Source organism: Bos indicus x Bos taurus, chromosome 19 (assembly GCF_003369695.1).
Source record: "Bos indicus x Bos taurus breed Angus x Brahman F1 hybrid chromosome 19, Bos_hybrid_MaternalHap_v2.0, whole genome shotgun sequence".
NCBI lineage: Eukaryota > Metazoa > Chordata > Mammalia > Artiodactyla > Bovidae > Bos > Bos indicus x Bos taurus.
In genome coordinates, this window is record NC_040094.1 from 22,828,186 (window position 1) to 22,851,778 (window position 23,593).

The window sequence follows — 23,593 nt, forward strand, 5'->3', positions numbered from 1 at the left end:
ACTTTATAGTCATATATTGATACTTACTTGGCTTTTGTTTTTGTTTGTTTGCTGTAATGTATTTATTTTTGGCTGTGCTGGGTTTTCGTTGTGATAAGCAGGGGCTACTCTATGGTTGCAGTGTGGGCTTCTCACTGCAGTGGCTTCTCTGTGTTGCAGAGCACAGGCTCTAGGTCAAGTGGGCTTCAGCAGTTGGGGCACACAGGCTCAGTAGTTGTGGGCTTAGTTGCTCCGTGGCATGTGGAATCTTCCCAGACCAGGAATCGAACCTATGTCCTCTGCATTGGCAGGCGGATTCTTATGCACTGTACCACCAGGGAAATCCTTGGCTTTGGTTTTAACGTGTTTCTTTCCCACTAGATTATAAGCCATATGAAAGTAAGGGCTATCGAATGCTTGTTTCCCACTGTATCTACGGGATAGGTGGGCATGTGTTGCATGAATAAACGAATGAAGAACCTACTTGAATTTCCCAGTAATTACTTTTTGCAGTATTAAGTCTTTGATAAGCATCAGGTGTAGGCTGGCATTCTGGGAAGACTGATCTGACTCTGAGTGCAGTGGAGGCAGGAGAGAGAGGCAGAGGGCAGTCCGAATCCAGTGGGGACTAGGTTGCTGTGGGCCTCAATTACAACAGCGAAGAGGGTGGAGCAGAGGAAGGAATCCTCGTAAGAGATGAGCTAGAACACTTTGAAGGGACTGGGGACTCCGTGTGGCAGAGGAGAAGGAGAGAAGAGGCTAGGAGTGACTTGGGGATCTTAGATGACAAGAAAAGTTATATGTCTTTTCACTCAGAAAAAGTGTTCAAGCATTTTCTCTGTGCCAGGAACTGTTGGTGGCACTTAATACTGCAAAAAATGATTACTGGGGAATTTGAGTAGATTCTTCACTTATTTATCTATTCATTCAACACATGCCCCACCTATCCTGTAGATACAACGGGAAACATTGGCTAGTTGGTGGCCATTCAAAGCTAAATGGGGTATGATCTCTGCCATAGAGGAGAAAGAATTCTGGAGCGGGGAGGAGGCCTGTTGGGGTCAGGAGATGCTGGGGGCGGGGTGGGTACAAGGGGTAAGGTTGAGGGCCCACACCCAGCACCTTCCATTGTGGGATTGAGCTCCTGGGGGCAGGAAGATACAGTCAGAGGTGTAGCTGGAAGGCTGCTTGGCCGGGAGTCCCATGGCCACTTCCATCCCGTCATCTCTGACCCTACTCCTCCTCTCTCTTCATACATGTCTTCATCGAGCACCTTCTCTGGCCCCTGCTATGCTCTCCAGGTGACCATGCCCATCTCAGTCATGACTCTGATTTCCCTTAACTGACTGTTTCCCCTCCTCCATTAAATTGCTCCCACACATGGGCTCAGGTTCTTTTTTTTACCTTGCTCACTATTAATAAGGGTGAAAGGATTTAAGTCGCTCAGTCGTGTCTGACTCTTTGTAACTCTATGGATTGTAGCCCACCAAGCTCCTCCGTCTGAGGAATTCTTCAGGCAAGAATACTGGAGTGGGTGGCCATTCCCTTCTCCAGGGGGTCTTCCCAGCCCAGGGGTTGAATTCAGGTTTCCCGCACTGCAGACAGATTCTTTACCATCTGAGCTATCAGGGAAGCCATTATAAGGGTGCTGTGCTAAGTTACTTCAGTCATGTCCAACACTGTGTGATCCTATGGACTGTAGCCTGCCAGGCTCCTCTGTTGGCTGTGGGTTTGAGCTCCTGGAGGCAGGAAGATATAAGGGTAGATGGGTATCAGATAAGGAAGCATGGGGGAAAAAAGGATGGAAAAGAAATTAAGCAAGAAGGGAGCAGTAGGAGTATGGATGATTTTTTTTTCCTTTTATATTTCTGTGTTTTCCAAATTTTCTATAATAAGTATTTGGCTTTTGCCCCCTTACAAAAATGTTAAAGAAGAGGGGGGAAAAGGCAAGGAAACAGGCTGCTCAGATTCTGATCTGCTTTTACAGGTGGAAGCAGGGAAGGGCCTGGAGATGAGGAAGCTGGTTCTCTCGGGGTTCCTGGCCAGTGAAGAGATCTATATTAACCAGCTGGAAGCTCTGTTGCTGGTAAGTATGTATTTTAGGGTCTTTGTGCTCTGAGACTGTGTTTGGAGTTGGAGAGAGAGAGAGGTGGACCAGTCCTTCCCAGGGCCGGGGTCTGTGGAACTGCTCTGCCTACAGCTTGGCAGCCAAGGTCATTGCCAGAAGAGGCCCGTGCCTCTCGATCCCAATTCTCCATTACTTACCCTGGGAAAGGTGGAAGAAGAAGCACCACCTGGTTAGGGGTGGCAAACACGCCATCACCCCTAACTACAGTGCAGACATTACTAATGGATCACAGTGCTCTGTCCAGGTGGGATCTTAGCCTCTGCGTCCAGCTGATGCTGTGGGCAGTCTCTACCAATCAATCACGTTGAGGCCTCTTTGTTATCCCTGGTCCCAGTCCTTCCTCCTGCCTGGAATGGTGAACTATTAGCACCATCCTGAGGCCTTCTGGCAGGAAATGAGGTGGAAGGCTGCCTGTGTCGTTTTCAGAAGCACCATAGCTCTGAGGCATTAGACAGACCGCCGCCCTCTGTGAAATGTGCCTTAGTTTCTTCTCCAAGCTGGAGGCGTTGTTGTGAGAATCGGACCGGGAGGGGAAGAATACAATGTTTTCAAAAGGTAGAAAGTAACCACAGATGTAAGATGTTTTTGCCTCTGAAGAAAGTGCGTATTAGATGCATCTGGATATTATGCAGAGTAATTGTGCGTGGAAAGTTCTCTTCCCGGGGTGTTTTGCAGACTGAGACATCAGATGATACCAGAACAAGGAGGAATAAGAAATGAAGATGTAGATCAGTGGAAAGTACTGTAAGATCTGCATTTATGTACTTGGCTGTGATGTGAGCTGCTGTCGCCAGGAATCCCAGGGGGCTTACCAGTTGTTTCCCCAGGAGTAACTGTTGAGGTGTGTCGCCGCTTTGTAACACAGGGGAATGAGTTGGTGGTCAGTCTTACTGGGAATCTGTTGGTCTTCACAGTTATTTCTTCAAGGGAGGAACAGTTTGGCAGATCGATCAGGACTCTGGTCTGGGGCCGGAGCTGGGGCAAGACTTGATGCTGCCATGAATAGTGGACTTACTGCCCTGCCTTTCAACTATGCGTCTTGATTGCTAGTGGATTGTTCAATCAGCGAAGTGGAGTGAACCAACATTTTAAAGCGAACGAGAAAGAAAACGTCAGCATGCATCCCACGTAGTAAGAATAAGTACTGTTTCAGGCAGCTTTTGGTTTATGTGGATATGTGTATGTATGTACTGGGCCACGCGCCTTCTAACGTGTGTTATTGGTTTTCAAAACCACTGATGGGACTTCCCTGGCTGTTCAGTGGCTAAGACTCTGAACTTCCAATGCAAGGGACATGGGTTCAATCCCTGATTGGGGAATTATAATCTGACATGCTATGAGACACTGCCCCTCACCCAATTAAAAATATTAAATAAAAAAAAAAAATTTTTTTTAAAAGCCATGGATAATCTCCTTGAGCCTCAGTTTTCTCATCTGAAGATGAGAGCAATGCCATTACTTTCTCTCTGTCCTTTATGTGGTTGAGAAGATCATTTTGAGGACCTAGTACAATGCTAGGTTCTTAGACACTCAAATATCAGTCAAAGGAAGGGGAGGACAAGCAACCAAAATCCACCTTATAGCCTTTTTTTTTGCCTCACTGTGCAGCATGCAGGACCTTCATTCCCTAACCAGCAATCGAACCCAGTCCCCCAGTGAAAGTTTGGCGTCTCAACCACTGGACCACCAGGGAAGTCCCAGAAATAACACCTTATAAACTATGAATTGCTGTGCTAAACAAAGGGGCATGGCTGTCATTACTATGAATAAAAGGATGCATATTTGAAAGAGGCTCAGAGGAACGGCTTTGAATCCCCACCTGATCGCCTGCTGGCTCTAGATCTTCAGCAGATTAATGGACCTTTGTGCCTCATTCTGTCCATCTGCAAACTGGGTATACTCATATTCATCCTTTCTTCTTGGGGTCTTTGTGAGGGGTGAGTGAGTCTGTAGGGGAAGCTCTTTGAGGACAAGTGAGAGCATATTCTATTATTTTCTCCCATTCTTGGAGAGAGTGCAGGTTAGAACCTGTTTGTTTCTGTCCACACACCCGTTCCCTGAAGGAAGGGGAGGTGCATGTTCCCGTTGGAAGCGGGCCCCTCTTAGACTCCAGCTCGGTTCTCATCTGTCGTTGGGCCTGATTTGAGTTCAGTTTGGGTAAAGATAACAACAGATTTAGGGTCCAAGACACTCCCTCCCGGCTCGCCTTTCTAACAGCTCATGCTCTCAAGACAAAAACCGTGAGGCTGGGGCTCCCACTCCCAGGGTGTGACCCAGGGTAGGTCCCTCCACTTCCCCCCAGCTTGTTCATCCTGGGTTGGCTCTTTCTTGAGCAGAGGCAAGGGTGAGGGAGAGACGAGCTAGGCGGCCTGGGCTGTGACTGGTGGGCCCCCTCACAGTACAAGTCTCAGCTGATAAGCCTCGGTTTTAAGGACTCAAGCCCTCTTCTCCTAGAGCTGGGGCCCTTCCAGGAGCTAAGCCCTTGGCTCTTGAGAGGTGATCTGACAAAGGGGTTTGGAGAAGAAAACCTGCCTTCCCGAGCTCCCTCCTCCTCCTACACCCAGCGCGCCTTCTCTCCACCCTGCCCCCATTCCCACAGCTCCACTAGACTGTGTGTTTGTTATTGGTTTAACACTTCCTGCTATGCAAACGGCTGGGTGTGTATACCCAGGACTGGGGAACCACAGCAGGAGCCTCTGTTCACGCTGCCTGGTTTGCTGGCCGGGCATGGTTTGGTAACCTCCCAGCACCTTCCAGTTCCTGGTGGGCTCAGGTTACAAGGAAGAGGGTCTGGGAGCCTGGGCTGAGGTGGAAGAAGGGAGGCAGGAGACCAACTGCACTTCATGCTGCGTGTCTCCAGGCTGGTTAGTGAGCTGGGTGCTGTGGCTGGGCTTCCTGGGCCTTCAGCACCTCCCACCGCTGGGCCCCTCTCTCAGACTCCCCTCTGGAGTTTGCTTTGTCTCTTATCTGTAAAATAGGTTCAGGATGCCCCCCCTACCCCCAGCCTCTGGTGACAGTTAGCAGAGTTGCATGTGGCAGCCTCCAAGCCTTTTGGAATCAGAGGTGGAGGAAGTGGGCCGATTTCTCTCCCCTGTTTCGAAAGGCAGAAAGCAAATTGCTGGGGGACAGAGCGAACAAATGACAGTGTGAAGTCACGAACAAGTTCAAGCCCGCCTGGCCCGCCTCCCTGAGGAGCCCTTCTTGGGACACCCAGTTTGTTTCGGAGCATGCGTGCTGAGTCGTGTCTGACTCTTAGCGACCCCATGGACTGTAGCCCGCCACACTCTTCTGTCCGTGGAATTTTCTAGGCAAGAATACTGGAGTGGATTGCCATTTCCTTCTCCAGGACACCCAGAGCCAGAGTTAACTGATCAGATGGGGAGCCAGCACTGCATCCTCTGTTGCAGGATTCTAGAAGCAGGGCTAACTGAGTGTGCTCTGTCAGGAGAGCAGGACTGGAGCTGCTCTGTCAGGAGAGCAGGACCGGAGCCCAGCTCAGTGTGGGGCCGCCTGTGCCTTTCAGCCAGCCCTCCCCGCCTGAGACCTATTTTCAGAGCTTCACCAGATAAAAATAACTGCCTCCAAGGGTCTCAGGCCAGCCAGGGGCACGCATACAGCACTTCCCCTCCCCCAAAGGCCCCCAACCTTGTCCTGAGAAGCCGGCCTGACGCCCCAAGAGCTGGCCTTGTCCATGTGACCCGCCCTGCTGAGCGCCGGCTCTTCCCCTTTTGCAGACGGAGTGGGAGTTTAGGAGGAAGCAGAGTGGTTGTGTCTTGTCTGTTCATAGCCCTGAGTGCTTCCCCTGCAGTTTCTGAGAAATCCTGACCACCCCTGCCTTTCCAGGCTGTTCTTTCCTATTTCCTTTATTCCCACCCTGGGTGGGATTACACCCCAGCAGGAACAGGGACTCTGTGGTGACTTGGCCCCTCACCTGGACCTGGGTTGTGGTGGTGGTTGTTGAGTCGCTCAGTCGTGTCTGACTCTTTGCGACTCCATGGGCACTGCAGCACACCAGGCTTCCCTGTCCTTCGCCATCTCCCAGAGTTTGTTCAAACCCATGTCCACTGAGTCAGTGATACCATCCAACTATCTCATCCTCTGTCATCCCCTTCTCCTCCTGCCCTCAATCTTTCCCAGCATCAGAGTCTTTTTCTAATGAGTCAGCTCTTCACAGCAGATGACCAAAGTATTGGAGCTTCAGTATCAGTCCTTCCAATGAATATTCAAGGTTGATTTCCTTTAGGATTGACTGGTTTGATCGCCTTGCAGTCCAAGGGACTCTCAAGAGTCTTCTCCAACACCACAGTTCAAAAGCATCAATTCTTCGGCATTCAGCCTTCTTTATGATTCAGCTCTCAACATCTGTACATGACTGCTGGAAAAACCATAGCTTTGACTATATGGACTTTTGTCAGCAAAATAATGTCTCAGCTTTTTAATATGCTGTCTAGGTTTCTCATAGCTTTTCTTCCAAGGAGCAAGTGTCTTTTAATTTCATGGCTTCAGTCACCATCTCCAGTGATTTTGGAGCCCCCAGAAATAAAGTCTGTCACTGTTTCCATTGTTTCCCCATCTATTTGCCATGAAGTGATGGGACCGGATACCATGATCTTAGTATTTTGAATGTTGAGTTTTTTTCACTCTCCTCTTTCACCTTCATCAAAAGGCTCTTCAGTTCCTCTTCGCTTTCTGCCATAAGGGTGGTGTCATCGGCATGGGTAGATAGAAGTAAAAAAGGATAAAGTCTGGGACTTTCCTGGTGGTCCAGTGGTTAAGACTTCACCTTCCAATGCAGGTGGTGGGGGTTCTGTCCCTCGTCTGGGAGCTAAGATTCCTGTATGCATGGGGGCCACAAAACCAAAAACATAGAACACAAGCAATGTTTTAATAAATTCAATAAAAACTTTAAAAATGGTCCACATCAAAAAAGTCTTAAGGATAAACTCTGATCAGTCCTGAGAGCCAGCTCAGTATCCTTCACAGAGCACTGGGGCCACGAGCTGGATGGGGCGCCTGACTGTGGTGGGGACAATGCTCTTCCTTTCTCTTGGCCCAGATTCCCTCTATCTCCTTCCTGCCTGCAGGCTTCCCCAGGCCCCGCTTCTCCACCTGCTCAGAGCTTCCCTCCGAGGCCCTGTTCCCATCACCTCCTCTGTGAAGCCCTCTCCAAGCTGGGCCAGGACAACCTTGGCACCGGTTGGTTGGTATTTGCAGTCCAAGTTGAGTAATAACCGTATCTTGCTTTGTGCACAAGAACGTTTCATTTGTGCTGGTCCACCTTACCCGAACAGATTATAATGTTCTGCAGAACAAGGACTGTGAGTCATACAAATAATCTCCAAAGGGAAAATTGGACCCTGTCAATCCCTCCAGGGAAAGCCAGGTCATTTCACGGGCTTTTTAGCCGCATTCCTTCCCCTGTGTGATCCATGCCTTGCTCACCCCTCCAGCCCTGCTTTAGGGCTCTGCTTGCCAACCCCCTTGCTCGCTGCACGCAGGGTCACCAGCCTGCTTCCAGCTCCTCTCTCTTCCCGAGCTATTCCTGCCTCAGTCTCAGGCATTGGGGAAATCTGCCTAGAATATTGTCCCCTTTGCTCCTATGCTTCCATTTCAAGTCAGCATCCCCTCCTTGTCCTCCCGCACGACGTCCCCTTCTTATTTCCTTCACTGCATTTATGTACGATCTTGTGTTTGATTGTGTCCTTGTGTTTCGTCTGTCTCCGCTTCTCCATGGGAGGCTTCATGGGGGCAGTGACTAGTGAAACACTGAATAACCTTCCACACAACCCCGGTCTGGCCCCACGTAGGCACTTGGTCCATTATTTGTGGAGTGAATACTAATCATAGTAGCAGCTAGCATTTATTGATTGCCTCCTATGTGCCAGGCATATGCTCAATATTTTATATAAATTATGGCTTATGGATTTGATAATATTATCCCAGTTCCACAAATAAGGCTGCTGAGGCCCAGAGATGCTAAGTGACTTTCCCAGAGCTATCAAGTGGCAAAGTTGGGACTCTGGCCCACACTGCCTGGCCTGCACCAGGTCAGACCCCATCCAGCGTTCCCAGCAAAGGGCTGGATGCGAAGGCCTTGTTCGTTCCAGCACTAGGAGGGTCAGAAGGAGGACTTCTGCTTTTTCTTGCCTTCATCCTTCTGTCTGGACTTTTTAGAGCTGGGAGGATGGGGAACCAGAAGTCAGAGCGTTGTCTGGGTTTTTAAGTAGATGGGACTTCCTCATGTGGACAGATAGATGGAAAGATACAAGGAAGCCTGGCATTGGGCATCTGGCTGCTGCGGCTGGCTCGAGCTGGGGTTTGGGGGGCAGGTGTCTTCTCTCGGGGTGAGCCAGCAATAACTTGGGCCTCCCTCCAGAGGAGGTGTTCCCTGAATCCAGCCTTGAGTTGCCCATCCTCTGCTTGAATGCTTCTCTTATCAGAAAGCTCACTACCTAATCCTGTGAGATCATGGAGGGCGGCTTTGTGAGCCCATAACTGCTCCTGCAACTTCTCCTTTCTGCTCCTGGGTCTCCAGAATGACCCAGGTTAAGTCAAAAGCCTCTCTCCACCCAGCCCTTTATCTACACGCGAGAGGAAGAACACCCACCATGTCTGACTCAGGCTTCTCTCTCCCAGGTAAACTTCTGCCCCCCACACCCTCCCCGCTTGTGCCTTCTCTGTGGGAAAGGTTTCCAGACCCTGTCCCCCAAGGTGGACAGTCTGGGCATCTCTGGGGACTTTAGGGCTGAAAGAAGATCAACCATGGAGGAGCTCCTTACCCTTCAGTATCACTTTTTGTTTGTTTCAACTATGCATTTTAATACCTATTTTTCCCTGACTAGAAAATAAATATTTACTCATTGGAGGTAATTTAGAAAATACAGGGACTTCTCTGGTAGTCCAGAGGTTAAGACTCCATGCTTCTAGTCCAAGGGGCATAGGTTCAGTCCTTGTCGGGGAACTAAGATCCCACATGCTTCATGGCAGAGCTAAAAAAAAAAAAAAACTAAAATACCGAAATCACATTGAAGAAAACATATCCAAGCCTCCTTTTCCCTTAATGCTGGGCTTTAAAATGATGATTTCTGCTCTCAGCAAGTGTTGGGAATGGTCTTGAGTTTCTGTCTGTCACCTCACCCTCTCCACCAGCAGGCCTGGGAGCATCTTGGTGTAGACAAGCAGAGATGACAGATTGTCTTGCATGTCGGCCTTGGCGTTGAGAACGGGTCTGAGGCTACAACCAGGCTCAGTGAGAAGGATGTTGTGATCGCTTAGTCATGTCTGCCACAGGTCCAGGTGGGACAGTGGTGTGGGTGCCACCTGCTCGCCCTCTGTATACCGAGTGATGGGAACTTAAGATGTCAGTGCAGCTGAGATCGGTTTGGTCCCTTAGAAACTCTGTCCCCCAAGTCCTAGAATCATGTTCTGTTTCTTGAAAGGAAACAGCTAAGGGATTGAGTTCTCACTCAACCCTCCTTCCCACTGAAGCACAGCAAGGGGGTTTATGACTCCGAGCCTGAGGCCATTGTGGAAGAAAGCTTTGGATCCTGTTAGACCCTCAGGCAAACCCACGACAGGCTGGGAACCTGGGCCCCCTCGAGGGACCAGGGTTGGGAGAAGTGTGTCCAGGTGCTACCCCTTGGGCCTGGCAGAGCTGCCGGGCCAGGCTCTGGCTATCAGGTGCCCTCTTCTTGCAGTTGCTCGTGGCTTGCTCGGGCCTGTGACATCTGCTGCTAGATCCAAACCGAACTTTGGGTGTCCAGCCCTCAGTGGCCTTGTCTGGGGGGAACTTGGGCACCAGGAAGGCCTAACCTGGGCCCTGAGCCTGCTGACCCTCCAGTTTACTTGCCTCTCACTTCTGCTCTTTCTTCCTTCTCTCTTCTAGCCCATGAAACCTCTGAAGGCCACTGCCACCACCTCCCAGCCCGTACTCACCATCCAGCAGATCGAGACCATCTTCTACAAAATCCAGGACATTTACGAGATCCACAAGGAGTTCTATGACAACCTCTGCCCCAAGGTGCAACAGTGGGACAGCCAGGTCACTATGGGCCACCTCTTCCAAAAGCTGGTGAGTCTCCTGTTGATGGAACGTGCTTACCTGGGGCCTCAGTGGAGCCGCTGGTGTTGAGAGAGAACCGATTGGCCCCAGACCTCCTTGGCTTTCTTGAAGGCCTGGGTTGTCGGTAATGCCTAACATGGCTCCTGATGGGCATTACTGACACTGGGTCATTCTGAGTCCTGGAGAAAAGCCTGGGCTTTTGCCTTGTGGGGAACCTGCCTCATGCCTGGGCTCTCGGCCTCCCCAGGGAAGCCCTAGAGTTCTTCTAGGGCTGCCGGAGACAGGCCATGTACGTGGGTGCCCCTGGCAGGGGGCTTCAGGGCGGAAGGCTCCCCTGCGGGCCTCAGCTGATGGAGGGGCATGTGCTGGGTGGAGGGGCAGGCATCCCTCACCTGAGACCTCAGACGTTCTCCTCACTTCCGTGGTACCTATGAAGTGAAGAGTTGGGGTGGAGGGAGACAGTGTCAGCTAACGATCCTCTGCTGAGGGCCCTGGATGGAAAGCACTAAAAGCCCAACCCCCTACCATGGCCGGGCAGGGAGAAGGAAGGAGGAGGCAGAAGTATCGTGTGGCTTTGGTGTTGGGAAAGGCTGCCTGAGGTCTTAGCTCCCGGGGCTTCCGTGACACTGTCTGCTCCAGCTCAGTGTCTGTCTCTGGCAATGTCCCCCGAGGACCCCCAGTCAGACCCATGGACCCCCCGCAATCTGGCTGTGCCCCCCATAACTTCGCCAGCCCAAGAGGCAGGATGGAGCATAGGAGTTGTGGTCCTGTCCTCTGGGTGTAAGTGGTGGGGGGCAGGGAGCAGGGGTAGGACTTCTCTGCAGGGGTCGGACCCGTTGAATGGATAGGCCTCTGCTTTTCTTACCCAGAGAAGACTCTTGCTTGGATGCTCCGGGGCCACAAGCTCAGCATGCTCAAAACTGAACTCATTGGCTCTGAGGTTCTTTGCTGTCTTCCCTGCCTCTGTCTCAGTGGGTGTGGCCACATCCCATGGATGGATATCCGTGACTCCTTAGGACTCATCCTTGGCACCTCCCCTCCCTGCATCCCTTAGAGTCCACTTCTTTAAAGCTCACGGCCACCTGCTTCTCTCCACCTGCTAGTGCCCTCATCTGGACCACTGCTGTGGGCTCAGGAATGCATTCTACCCCAGGCCTGCCTCTACCTAGCAACAGGAGAATGTTTTCTAAACTCCTGCCTGGACCTCACTTCCTCCCTGCTCACATCCCTTCAGGGGGCTCCCCCTTAGCCATTGAATAAAGACCAGCCTCCGCTGTCTGGTTTATGAGACCCTTTGCTGCTGGCCTCGATCCACCCTGTTCTCTGGCTATTGCCTTCCCCACCCTGGTCTCTCAGTTCACACCGCAGATACACTTGACCTCTCTGTACTCGCGGCTCTAGCCTCAAATGTCCTTCTCTGTCTTGTCTGGCATCTCTGGTCAGTTTCCAATTTAAAAGTGACCTCTGTGGAGAACGCTTCTCTAGCCCCTTGAATGCAGCTGCTGTGCTTACACCCTCCATGAACATGAAACTGCCTGACTCCCCAGAATATGCTCCAGGAGGACAGACTGTGTTTTCTTCAGTTTGGACTCTCAGAACCAGTCTAGAACTCAATATGTGAATGAGTGAGTGAGTGAGTGAATGAATGAGTCAACAAATGAGCCAATGAATGAATGGGCGAATGGAGTACACCTTGTTCTTGGCCCCTGGGGCCAGGTAGAAGTTGGAAGGGCATTGAGGAGACATCACAGGACCTGAGGTCCATGTCCTGAGGGACACACAGAGATAAACACAGTTTCTAGATCCAGGTCACAGCTGAGTTGGAATCTAGGCTCTGCCACAGGTTAGATGTAAACATGTGACATTGGGCAATGTACCCAGTTTCTCCTGACTCAGCTTCCTCGTCTGTAAAAATGAGGCTAATAATAGTGTTTACCTTGTTGGATTGTGAGGACTGAGTGAGTTAATACCTAAAAAGTTCTTGGAACAGGACCTGGAGTATAGTAAGTTAGGAAATACTTAATATTTAGTCATTATCATTACCATTATTACTATTATTACTGCTGTTATTACTATTGTTAGGAAGAGGCCCCCGCAAAAGGCATTCTTGCCAGGGAACCCCACACTTCCGGTTCTGGCAGCCCCCGAGTACTAGCCCCCGTTCAGGGATGATGAACACCCAGTCATCACCGCCCACCTGGTCCAGGAGCCTGTGCTGACTGGCTTGAGGGGGAGTCTCTCCTAGCCCTCAGAAGGGCAGAAGAGAGGAGGGTGGGGGTGTGGGAGGAGTGAGTAGCCGGGAGCATAGTGGAATGCCTGCCCAATTTGTCTTTGTCATTTGGACCCTGCTATCACCAGGGTTCCCCCTTCTGGTTTGAGCTCCACTGGCTTGGCCATGTATTTGCTACCCCAGCCCCCACCCCCCACTTCTCTTCCCCTGCCTCATGAACTGACGCCTGAAGCCCCTGAGCCTACGGGCTTGGGAGAAGGCCGGGGCAGCCCAGGCATCTGGAGGCAGTTTCTTTCCAGCTGGCCTCTGGGTATTTGATTATCCATTACTGAGCGAGGGGAATTAGCATCTCTGTTATTTGTTTTATGAGATCACCCCCGTGCCAAGCTGCTGTTTCCAAAGCAACCTCCACTTCCCAGGGAATGGCCCAGGCAGGCCAGGCGTCGGGCCCCGCAGACTCGGGTGCTCCATGCAGATGGCGGTGCCTGGATGGCCGGTGACCCCTGCGCACAGGCCTTCTGCCCAGGGGGCTCCTGCTTGCAGCCTGTTAGGGTTAGGAAGGTAGCATTCCACCCTGAGCACCCAGCCTTTATCCCTCTCATGGAAAGGTGGACAAGGAAGATGTGTACCTGGAAGGATATCAGTAATCCTGGTTTAGGAAGCAACTGTCTAGCACAACCCCTGTAGCCTAGGATACCAGGGGCCAGGACACTCCCTGGAAGAGGAAACGGACTCCATCCCTTCCCACCCCTGCCCATTTCTGAAGTCTGGCCCATCTGGGGCTGAGACCTGCATGGCTCTGGCCCTGGCTTCTTAAGCATCTTGGGTCTCACTTTTTCCTCTGGCTTTCCTGGGCCCCGCCTGCCAGCTTCCTTGAGCTGTCTCTGCCCTGGAGGGCTCCAGGTTCCCTAGCCCACCTCTTTGGGTCCTTGAGGAGTGCAGGTATTGTGCAGAAAGCAGAGTCTGTCTGGGCAGGCCTCAGGGGCAGCAGACTTCCTCCCCTACCCACCCTTCTCCCCGCACCTTGGTGGGTAGAAGGCCCCAGCAGCTGAATTTCCTTGCTACTTCATTGAAAAACAACTTAACCAGAAAATCTAGAGAATAATGTAGCAAACAACAATACACTCACCTCCCAGAATTAACAGACACTAAGCTCTGAAGAATTCAGAGCTTGTAGTAGTGGTGTTAGTCACTCGGTCGTGTCCCACTCTTTGCGACCATGGACTGTAGCTCACCAGGCTCCTCTGTCCATGGAATTCTCCAGGCAAGAATACTGGAGTGGGTTGCCATTCCCTCCTCTAGGGGATCTTCCTGACCCAGGGATCGAACACGGGTCTCCTGCATTGCAGGCAGATTCTTTACGGTTTGAGCTATAGCAACTCTCTGAAGATACAGGGAAAGACTTTTTAATCAAGAAGCTAAAGAATTACAAATGAGGATGAAGTTAGTCTCTCTGCCACCCTTTCCTCTTGCCCTTCCTCTCAATCTAGAAGCAGCTACTGGCGTGAATTTGGTGTGTAGTCTTTTAGGCTGCAGTTTGTGGGTTTTGCTACATATCTGTATCTTCTTAAAGCATTGCATTTACTTTTAAAGTGTAGAAAAAAATATGTATATATGTATCATATTTTGCCATTCGATCAGCATTCATTTTGAAACTTGTCATCGTTGCTACACAGAGATCTAGTTCATTCATTTTAACTGCACAGTGTGTATGGGTTCCTTTCTTTGTGAGCATTGGTTTGCAGTCTTTTCACAAAAGAAAAAATGAAGTGGGTAAAATACCCATGTTTACATTTCCTTGGACACACACACATGCAAGTTTCTCTAGAGCAGTGCTTTCTAGTAAAAATAATAGTGTGAGCCACATATATAATTTTTCTAGCAGCAGCCACACTCAGTAGAAATAAACAGGTGAAATTAATGTGAAGAATATATTCTATTTAGCTTAATAGAGTCAAAATATTACCATTTCAATATGCAGTCAAGATTAAGGAATTAGATAATTTACGTTCTCTTTTGCATACGAAGCCTGTGAAACCCAGTGTGTGTTTTACACTCACAGCCCACCTCCGTTTGGACTAGCCACATTTTAGGTGCTCAGTATCCATGTGTAGGGCTTCCCTGGTGGCTCGGATGGTAAAGAATCTTCCTGCAATGCAGGAGACCCGGGTTAAATCCCTGCGTCGGGAAGATCTCTGGAGAAGGGAATGGCTACCCACTCCAGTATTCTCGCCTGGGAAATTCCATGGACAGAGGAGCCTGGCGGGCTACAAGTCCATGGGGTTGCAAAGTCAGACACGACTGACTAACGTGTAGCAAGTGGCTCCTGTGTTGGACAGCGTAGCCCTGGGGTCTGTATGTAGAGAGGATATGCTCAATAGGCTGAACTGAACATATTTTCAACCTTATTGGTTATTGACAAATTATTTTCCCAATAATTATACCAATTTACACACACCCACAGGCAGTCTTTAAAAGTTCCTGTTTTCCTACATTCTTTCTGACTCTTAATATCATTAGACTTTAACATTTTGACCAGATTGATGGGTATGAAATAGTATCTCATTGTGGTTCAATTTGAATTTCCGCCCTTTGCTCCTGTAAGAGGAAACACACATGCACAGCACAGAGAAGGCTTTCCATAAATACACCTGCAGAATTGAATTAATGAAACTCGGTTTCCCCTTTTGCAGTAAGGGCTGATGGCATCTGTTCTGCCTCCCCGAGAAGGCGAGGCTCTGTGTGGTCCTAAGCCGGGGAAAGCTTTGTGTTAGGTGCAGACTGACATGCAGATGTGTAGAGGAGAAGGACCTCTGGCTCCTTGAAGGCTGAGGAGGTGGGGACAGGGACCTGGAGGCCAAGGGAAGTGGGGACTGTGCCTTTAAATGCAGTTCCCCAGTCTCAGCATGGGGAGTGGAGCCTTGAGCGGGCCACACGTGCCCACCCCCCTTCTCAGTGCTTCAGCTAATTCCAGGATGTGAAAGACGTGTGAGGCATTAAGGGGCTTCAAACTGTGCAAGACTTTGATGATGCTAAATAAAGCCAAATGCTGCTATGAGCTGAGTTTTAGCAAGCCAACAAAGGCCCTGCCCTGCTCCCCCCAACCCCACAAACCCCCTTGTTAACCTTATTGGCTGAGCCAGTTTCCATGGAAACTGTGGAGTTCAAAGGGATGCCGTAGTATGTTCATTCCTGCCTTTTCTCTCTGCTCGCAGCTAGCCATTTGGACTGAGTTAGAGGTTCTGAGCGCTAAGGGAGCTCCAGGTGCTCTGGTTATGCTTTCATCCATTCATTAATCCTTTCTCCCCATCCCACTCCTGCCCTCCTCTCTCTCCGCCCTGCAGGCCAGCCAGCTTGGTGTGTACAAAGCATTTGTGGATAACTATAAAGTCGCTCTGGAGACAGCTGAGAAGTGCAGCCAGTCCAACAACCAGTTCCAGAAGATCTCTGAGGTGGGCAGCTCCCTGCACTGCCACCCCTACGGCTCAGGGTTTTGAGGGGCTGGTCAGAGCCTTCCAGACTTAGAGCCTCTCCTCTTCTGCTTGCCCGTGAGAAAAATAGTTCTCCTGATGGGTAACAGCCTGACATTTGCTTTTTTGCCCTTGACATTTTCCTTCTTGATATAAGAATATCAATTTCTATATGATTCTGTTATTTTTCTGTTATTTTGATTTAGGTTATTCTGTGTTAGAACAGGGGAAGCAAAAAGAAAAAAGGCAGCATTCTCCCACACTGGGGTAACCTTAAGCAAATCAGTTCCCTTCTTTTGGGCTTACTTCCTCTGCTGTAGAATGAGCTGTCTGGATTGGTCCAGCTTACCCCAAGTCTGCTTGACAAGAACCACCTGCCCACTGTTTGAAATGCAGATCTTCAGGCACCTTCCCTGGAGCTTCAATTCAGAAGGTTTGGGGCGGGGCCCAGGAGTCTATTTTGTTTTTAAACAAGCTTGCCCAGGTGATTTTTATAATCAGAGTGGCTTGAAGGAGTCTGGACTAGGTGATCCTTTAAGATCCTTGAAATCTCACAGAGAGAGGACAAGGGCCCTTTATCTGGAGAAGAAGCTCTAGACCCTCTGGCTAGGAATATGCCTGTCCTTCCTGGGGAGCATCCAGTCCCAACTCCATCCTCCTCTACAAGGCAAAGATGTGGCATCATCTGCCGTCAACACTTGTGTCCAGGAAGTGTCCTAGAATTCTTCAGGAGCACAGCCCAGCTCACCCCTTGAGCCAAAAAGATCTCAGGGATATGCCTTAAGGCACTGGCTTTACAATCAAAGTTCCCAGCTCCAAGCTCAGGGTAAGAGAATGTCTGGTTCCAAGGAGAGGGAGCTCTTTCTGCAGTTTTGGAAGTCCTTCTTTATAGGTCTTTCTTGATCCTTTGCTTTCTCAGCTCCAGTGCTAGAAAAGTTGGTGAGATGCAGGATAATTTTCGGGAAGCTACAGGGTTATACCCAAGTTTGGAATCAGCCGAGAGGGAACACATGTGTTGGGCAGATGGAGATGAAAGTGTGAGCTTGATTACCCATCAAAGCTGGATTGAAATAACATGGATGTGGATCTGTAGCCACACTGGGTTTGCTAACACTTCCCTTCCACGTTCAAACACATTTCATGGGGGCAGACAGAGGAGAGCTGAGCTCTGTTTTGTTTCCAAACCCAGGGGTCAGGTGAGTCACCTTCTGCCTGGAAGGATGGCATGGAGCGAGGGGTAGGAAGGTCCCAGTACATGGAACAGTGAGGCTGGAGAAAGGGTGGTCCCTATCTGTGTTCGAGTGGCCCTGCCAAGGCTGCCTGGGTGCCCGGGTCATGTACTGTCCAGAGAGTGAGAGAGGGTCTCCTCTTAGCCTGGGCTGGCTGCCTGTTCTCTGTTCCCCCTGTTTCAGCAGCAGCAGAAACCCCTGTGCTCATCGCCAAGCTCCCCTCCAAGCCAGCCCTACAAGGGCAGAGCGAGGCCCATGGCCGGCTGCCAGTGGCTTCTCACCCTGACTCATGCGCGGTCGCAGTCGCTCCCTACTAGTGCTGCCGCTTCATTACTGCAATTAGGCCCGTCTCTGCCGCGGAGTGATTTTGTACTTCTAGGCTGCGCTGGAAGCGCGCATGGAGAAAAATTCCCTAAAGCTGGGAATCTAGACGCCAGCCAGAGACACAGCCTTGAGAAGCTGAGGAACCTCACTTTTCCCCACCCCCATGCCCCAGGCTCATCCCTGGGGGTTTTCTCTGTCTAGAAACAGCTTGAGGCAGGAGTAGCAAGTGTAGAGTGCCCGTGGCCTGGGCATTTCCTGCCAGGGAGAGCAGACAGCATCACCTGGTACCTGACCTTGGCCTCACCTCACCCCCGCCTTCCTGCTGACAGTCCCCTGGGAGCCCCCACTCCATGTACTCAGTCTTCCAAGGTGGGGATTGCATTACGACTCCAGTTACAGGCCACACTGATCTACTGGCAAAGGGCCGGAGCTGGAACCTCTGTCCTGAAGGCAGATGAAAGAGGTTAGGATCAGATAAGCCATCCCTGGGGCTTGTTGCCAGCACCCCTGTCCCTTTGTGTGGCATCCAGGGGGGCGTGTTGCTGTTTCCTTCCTGGCAGTTTGTGGGCTTGGATGTCCAGCCCAGGCACAGTAGGTGGGGAGTGCAGCTGGGGCTGGTGGCTGGGTGAGTCCCTCTCGGTATGGGTGAAGTAGAGGTCGGACTGCCCTGCACCTCTCGGCCCCAGGCGCACCACGTCCCTGCTGCCCCCATAAAGGCGTGTGGGACCCCTGTCTCCTCCTCTCCAGGGCTGCTCATGCCCAAAGACCAGCTGGTATGCTGGTGCTTGTCCACTAAAACCCTGTGTGCCCTGAGCTGCTGTGCAGCAGTGGCTGCTGCTGGGGGTGGGGAAAGGGTGGTCCCATTCTTGCTCATCCTCTGAAGGCCCTCCTAGTCGCTGAGGAGGGGCTTTAGGGGACAGGCCTGAGGAGCACTGACTGTGATCACAGTCCTCTCTGGTCCCCAGAGCCCCTCCTTCTTGCCTGCATCAGCCACTGGACCCTAGGAGGCTCCAGGAGTTGACGGGTGTGGCCAGGGGCTCTGGAGTCAGAGAGGCAGAACAGAGCCCACCCATGTCTGTTAGTCTTTGTCTCTTTGCTCCTGTTTGCACCCCTGGGTCTCAGAGCCCTGTTTCCTGCTGTGTTCACCATGGGGAATGGGGAGGCCCGGGGTGGGGCTGGGCCTGGTAGAGTGATTCCTCTCCTCTGTTTGGCAGGAACTCAAGGTGAAAGGTCCCAAGGACTCCAGGGACAGCCACACGTCAGTCACTATGGAAGGTACTATGGGGAAAGGGTTGGATTAACAGTCACCTTCCTTTGTCTGGCTTTGTGCCTTGCTTGTAGGTGTGTGCACACGTACTCACACGCGCGCGCGCGTGTGTGTGTGAGCGCGTGCACGCGAGGAGGAATCCAGCCTCTGTCCCCAGGCAGCTGGCCAGCTACAAACGTGCTCCTCCTTAGGATGCCAGCAGGCGCCTCGCTCCCCTCCTCCTCCCCGCTCCACGCGCACCGCCCTCCCTCCCCTCCCCCTGGCTAGAGGCGCACTCAGAAGCGGCTGCTTGGTTCTGGAGGCTGTGCAGCCGCAGCCGCGAAGGTGGCTGAGTGGCCGGGCCGCTGAGGGGAGCCGGGGAGCCCGGAGCGATGGCCGCACGCTCCCGCCACGGGGACGCAGGCTGCCATGGAAATACTTCTCATCATTCGCTTCTGCTGTAACTGCACCTATGGTAACCCAGGCCCCCTCTCGCGGGAGGTGGGGGTGTCCTCCCACCTCTGGGGGCCGGATGGAGTGGGTGGATGGAAGGGGTGGAAATGTGGCCGGCAAGGGGGGGTGGGGGGCAGCAGGGTAGGGAGGGGGAACAAGTGGCTGGACTTGTGTTAAGCCGCGGGTGGCCAGCTTCCAACCTGGAGTTGAAGTCTGGGGGCCCCTCCAGGCAGAGGGGGCTTGGAAATGGGAGGACCGGGCTGAAGGGGCCAGGCTCCTCCGAGGATCTGTGGGGGGAATTCGCGGCTCAGCTCCAGAAGCTGGGAGCAACTTCCTGGAGAGGCTGTCAAGGAGAGAAAGTGACAAGGCTGCACCTGCAGGGGTGGCCACCCCGGGGCTGGAGAGGGGTCAGCAGGGGCCGATCGGAGAGGGCCAGGTGGTCCAGATGGCAGTGCCTTGGGCTCGGAGGGTGCCAGCTCCTGCTGGAGGGAGAAGTTGGGAGTCTCTTTGTTTCGGGCGAGAGGAGAGGATGGTGAGCGACCAGGGTATTGTGTGCTTGGAGCGCACACGCTGCCTTGGCTCTCTGCTCTGTGCACAGGCGACTGGAGAACGTGAATATGGTTGGGAGCAGGAAGGAATTGGGTAGCCCCCAGGGGGTTCGTTCTAACCACTGGAGACCCTTGAGCTGAGGTCTTGTCGCTTAGTGCAGAAGGTCCGCGGTGAGTGCTGGTGGGAGAGGGGGGCGTGGCAGGTTCTGCTTTGTGAAGGTCACACCCCCACTGTATGATGGGTGGGGGGCCAGGGGGCAGACGGAGCATCCTCTGCAGCTCCCTCAGGGACAGGGGTCCCGAGACAGGTGTGTGCTGCCACCCAGGTTCTCGGCTCAGAGGAGACTGGCACCAGCCTAGGCAAAGAGGTAGGTGTCCGGAAGCCGGCAGGCCCCGCCTTCCAAGGCAAGAGGTACCTTCGGGATGACCCAGGCTGCCTTTGGCAGGGGCATAAGGGTCAAGTGATGCCCCCGGTCTGCTGCTCTGGGCCCCTAGGGCAGGCGGCTGGTTTCAGGACCGTCTTCCCTCCCACCAGGCAGGCGTTTTGTCTCAGCTTCTCTCAGTCACTTTGCTTTCATGTCTCCGTGGTAACCTGGAGCTCCTTGTTGAAGGCTGAACAGAGGCGGGCGGCAGCTTGCTGGAGGAGCGATGCTGAGGTTTTCCGGGCTCTTCCCTGCGACCTCTGTGCACAATCAGCTGTCCCCTCCCCTTCTTAGATGTCCTGTATAGAAGACTGCTCATGATGGAGAGAGACCCTGAAGTCGTCCCTCTCTGGCTGTCCCAGCTGGACAGCACGGGGAGCACTAGTTAGCAGGCAGAGGCTGCCCTGGGCCCCACCCCTCGGCTCAGATCCTGACAGTCTGGACTTGAAGCTGGCCTGGTTGAAGATCGGAGGGGAAATGCCCTTCTCGATCTGGCCAGGGAGTTGGTCAAGTCTCCACTCTGCTTCTCTAAAGAGGAAACAGTCGGCCCTTTGCTTCCTCTTTCTTCCCCAAAAAGGAAGCTTAGTTTCAGTGAAACAGGCTCAGGACCTGAAGTTCAGGGTTTCTTCCACCCCTGAGATGAAGTCAGCTTCAAAGTGTGAGGGGTTAGGTGCAAAGGGGCCCTTACTGACCACCCTGTTTGAACCTTCTCAGCCCCTCCAAAGGGTGCTGGTCTGACGTCTGAGGGAGGCTGAGTGACTTAGGGCTCACTCTGGGCTTGCCTCATAGCTCAGTCAGTAAAGAATCTGCCTGCAATGCAGGAGACCTGGGTTTGATTCCTGGGTCAGGAAGATCCCCTGGAGGAGGAAATGGCAACCCACTCTCCGGTATTCATGCCTGAGAAATCCCATGGACAGAGGAGCCTGGTGGACTACAATCCATGGGGTCATAAGAGTCGGACAGGACCTAGCAACTAAACCACCACCACTGTGGTTGTCTGCCTTAGTGGTTAGGTACCGAATGTCCACTCTCCAGGGCTCCATGCCAAACATGGTTGGGGGGGTGGGAGGCAAAGGGAGTCTGACTCAGGCCCCTAAGGAGGGGGCTCACCTTGGCAACAAGAGAGGCCAGCTCATCCACTCCTTGATGAATCTTTCCCAGAACCCTCTCAAGGACCACTGGGCTTCTGCTGGTGCTACCCTCCCCCATGGAGGGGGACGGCTCAAAATTAGGGAGCAGTGGTAGACCTACATTCAAAACCCAGCTGCCTCTTACAGCTTTGTGATTGTGAGCAAGTTACATAAAACTTCTTTGTACTTTGGAGAATTTTCTGCATATGTAAAATAGGACTAGTGATCATTGCTTTCCTTTTTTTAAAAAAAAAAAGTGTATTTATTCCTTTATTTGTTTATTTGGCTGTGCCCGGTCTTAATTGTGGCACATAGGATCTTTCGTTGCGGTATGTGGGGTCTAGTTCCCTGACCAGGGGTTGAACCCGGGGCCCCATGTATTGGGAGCGTGGAGTCTTAGCCACTGGACCACCAGGACAGTCCCTTCCTTTTTTAATTAAAAGGAAATAGCACATGTAAAACAGTGCCATTGGACACGGAGTAAAGTACTCAGCAAGCTAGAGAGAGGCCCACCTTGCACAGGTCATGGTTTGTCTTTTAGGCTGTGTGAATGTTGGTTGTGAAAGTCCTGATTGGGGAAGGCTTTTAGGAGGAGGGGGAGAGACGGGCATTGCAACTTGGTCAATGGTGTGTGCCCCAGAAATGGGAACCACATGTTGAGGAGCAGGGAGAGGGGGAGGAGCAGAGGCAGGGAGCAGGTGTGTATGGGGCGGGGGATGAGCTGTGCACTCTGCATTCTCAGGGGAAGCAGGTGTGGGGCACGCCCATCACGGCCGCCCTGGTTCCCTCCATATCTGACCGCGGCCCTGGGGCCTTGTCCTTGCTCTTGGCCTCTCCCCACCTTCCTCCCAGCTGCCCCTCCCCAATCTGGGGCTGATACATTAGGACTCATTCCATGGCCACAATCAAGTGGACTCTTGAGGTGACTCGAGGCATATTAATAACCCCTCTGAAACCCAACCTGCCATTTGTGCAGACCTCTGAGCTTAGTCAGAAACCTCTTCCTCCTGGGACCCAGCAGAGGGATGGAGGGGGCTGACACTGCAGTATCAACTTTCTCTGGGCAGGAACTCGAGGCCCACCCTGGCTGGTGTCTGCTGAACTTGGATTTTCTCTGGGTCTCGGGTTCTCAGAGAGTGATTTCCCCCTGCCCTGCAGATGGGCTGAGCCACAGGTGGGTACCCTAGACCAGGGGTCCCCGACCTCCAGGATCTCATGCCTGATGATCTGAGGTGGAGCTGATGTAATAATAATAATAAATCAGAGTACATAATAAATGCAATTCACTTGAATCACCTTGAAACCATGCCCTTCTTCCCGTCTTCCAGCAAACCAGTCCCTGGCGCCAAAAAGGTTGGGGACCGCTGCCCTAGACAGCCTCAGAACTTGCCCCTTCTGGGCTGGTGACCGATCTGTATCCTCATTGGCCCAGGATAGGCCAACCTGATCTTGTCCATTCTAGCACCCATTGCCCTTGGACAGGGAGGGGTTCTAGAAGTTGCTAGATTAAGAAAGGGCTGCAAATAAATCATGGGAGGTGTGTTTGCCTGAAGCAGTGGTTTTCAACCCTTATGACATCTCAGAATCCACAAAGGAGCTTTGTAAAAATGCTGATGCCTGGGTTCTGCCCAGCAGAGCCTGCTGTTTAGCTGATGGGAGAGGGAAAAAGAGGCATCTGAATCTTTTGAGAGTTCCCCACTGATTCTAACGGGCAGCCAAGCAAAGCCAGCAGATGAGGCTCAGGGCACACCGCTGAGACTGCATCTTCTCCGTAGCCAGCAGTTGTTTCCAAGTGACCATTTAGCAATGCGCAGGGTATTAATATCCAGGGCCTTGGGGAACTCTTTGGTTTGGGGGCTGGCTGGAACATGAGTGTCAGCCCTGGTACCTGTCACAGCCTGATCCCATGGGACACCCACTCTGGTCCTCCTCCCCAGACCAGCATCCTGCCTCTTACTGCTCCTTCAGCAGGGGGGCAGAGGTCATGACCCCATGGGCAAAGGTGCAGGCCCGGAGCTGAACCACCCAGGCTGGGAGGGGCAGGGCGCAGCTGCCGCAGGAGCTTTGTTCGGAAGTGTTGGTCGGCCAGCTGCCGCCTTCACCTGTTCCCTTGAATCCTGGACATCCTCATTTGGTATCCTGGTCGCCGAAGGGTGTGGCCTGTGGTGTTGTGGGGAGGGGAGGTCCTGCTGAGCTTGCATTTTCCAAGCCTCTTCAGGGGCTCTCTGACTCAAAGCCCCACCTGAATTCCTTTCGGAAATCTTTACCCCATCAGCTGCCACTTGAGAACAGAGCCTCTCCGTGGCCATCAGGCGTGCCTCCCTGGTCCTCAGCCAGGAGGGCATTGAGGGCACAGATAGGGGTCTTCCTCG

The 23,593-nt window shown here is 52.3% G+C and overlaps 1 protein-coding gene across 5 annotated transcripts in view; it reads left to right on the forward strand.

Annotated features, from left to right (window-relative positions):
* Positions 1–23,593, forward strand: part of ABR (ABR, RhoGEF and GTPase activating protein) — a 187,977-nt gene that overhangs the window by 111,493 nt on the left and 52,891 nt on the right. For 4 of the 5 annotated variants that reach the window (XM_027518042.1, XM_027518046.1, XM_027518043.1 and 1 more), the window contains 4 exons: positions 1,967–2,065; positions 9,993–10,178; positions 15,744–15,851; positions 18,637–18,697. In XM_027518042.1, coding sequence (XP_027373843.1) covers positions 1,967–2,065; positions 9,993–10,178; positions 15,744–15,851; positions 18,637–18,697 — 454 coding nt within the window. Of the gene's footprint in view, positions 1–1,966; positions 2,066–9,992; positions 10,179–15,743; positions 15,852–18,636; positions 18,698–18,829; positions 19,144–23,593 lie in introns of those variants that run through there. The other variant, XM_027518047.1, reaches the window with a different exon arrangement.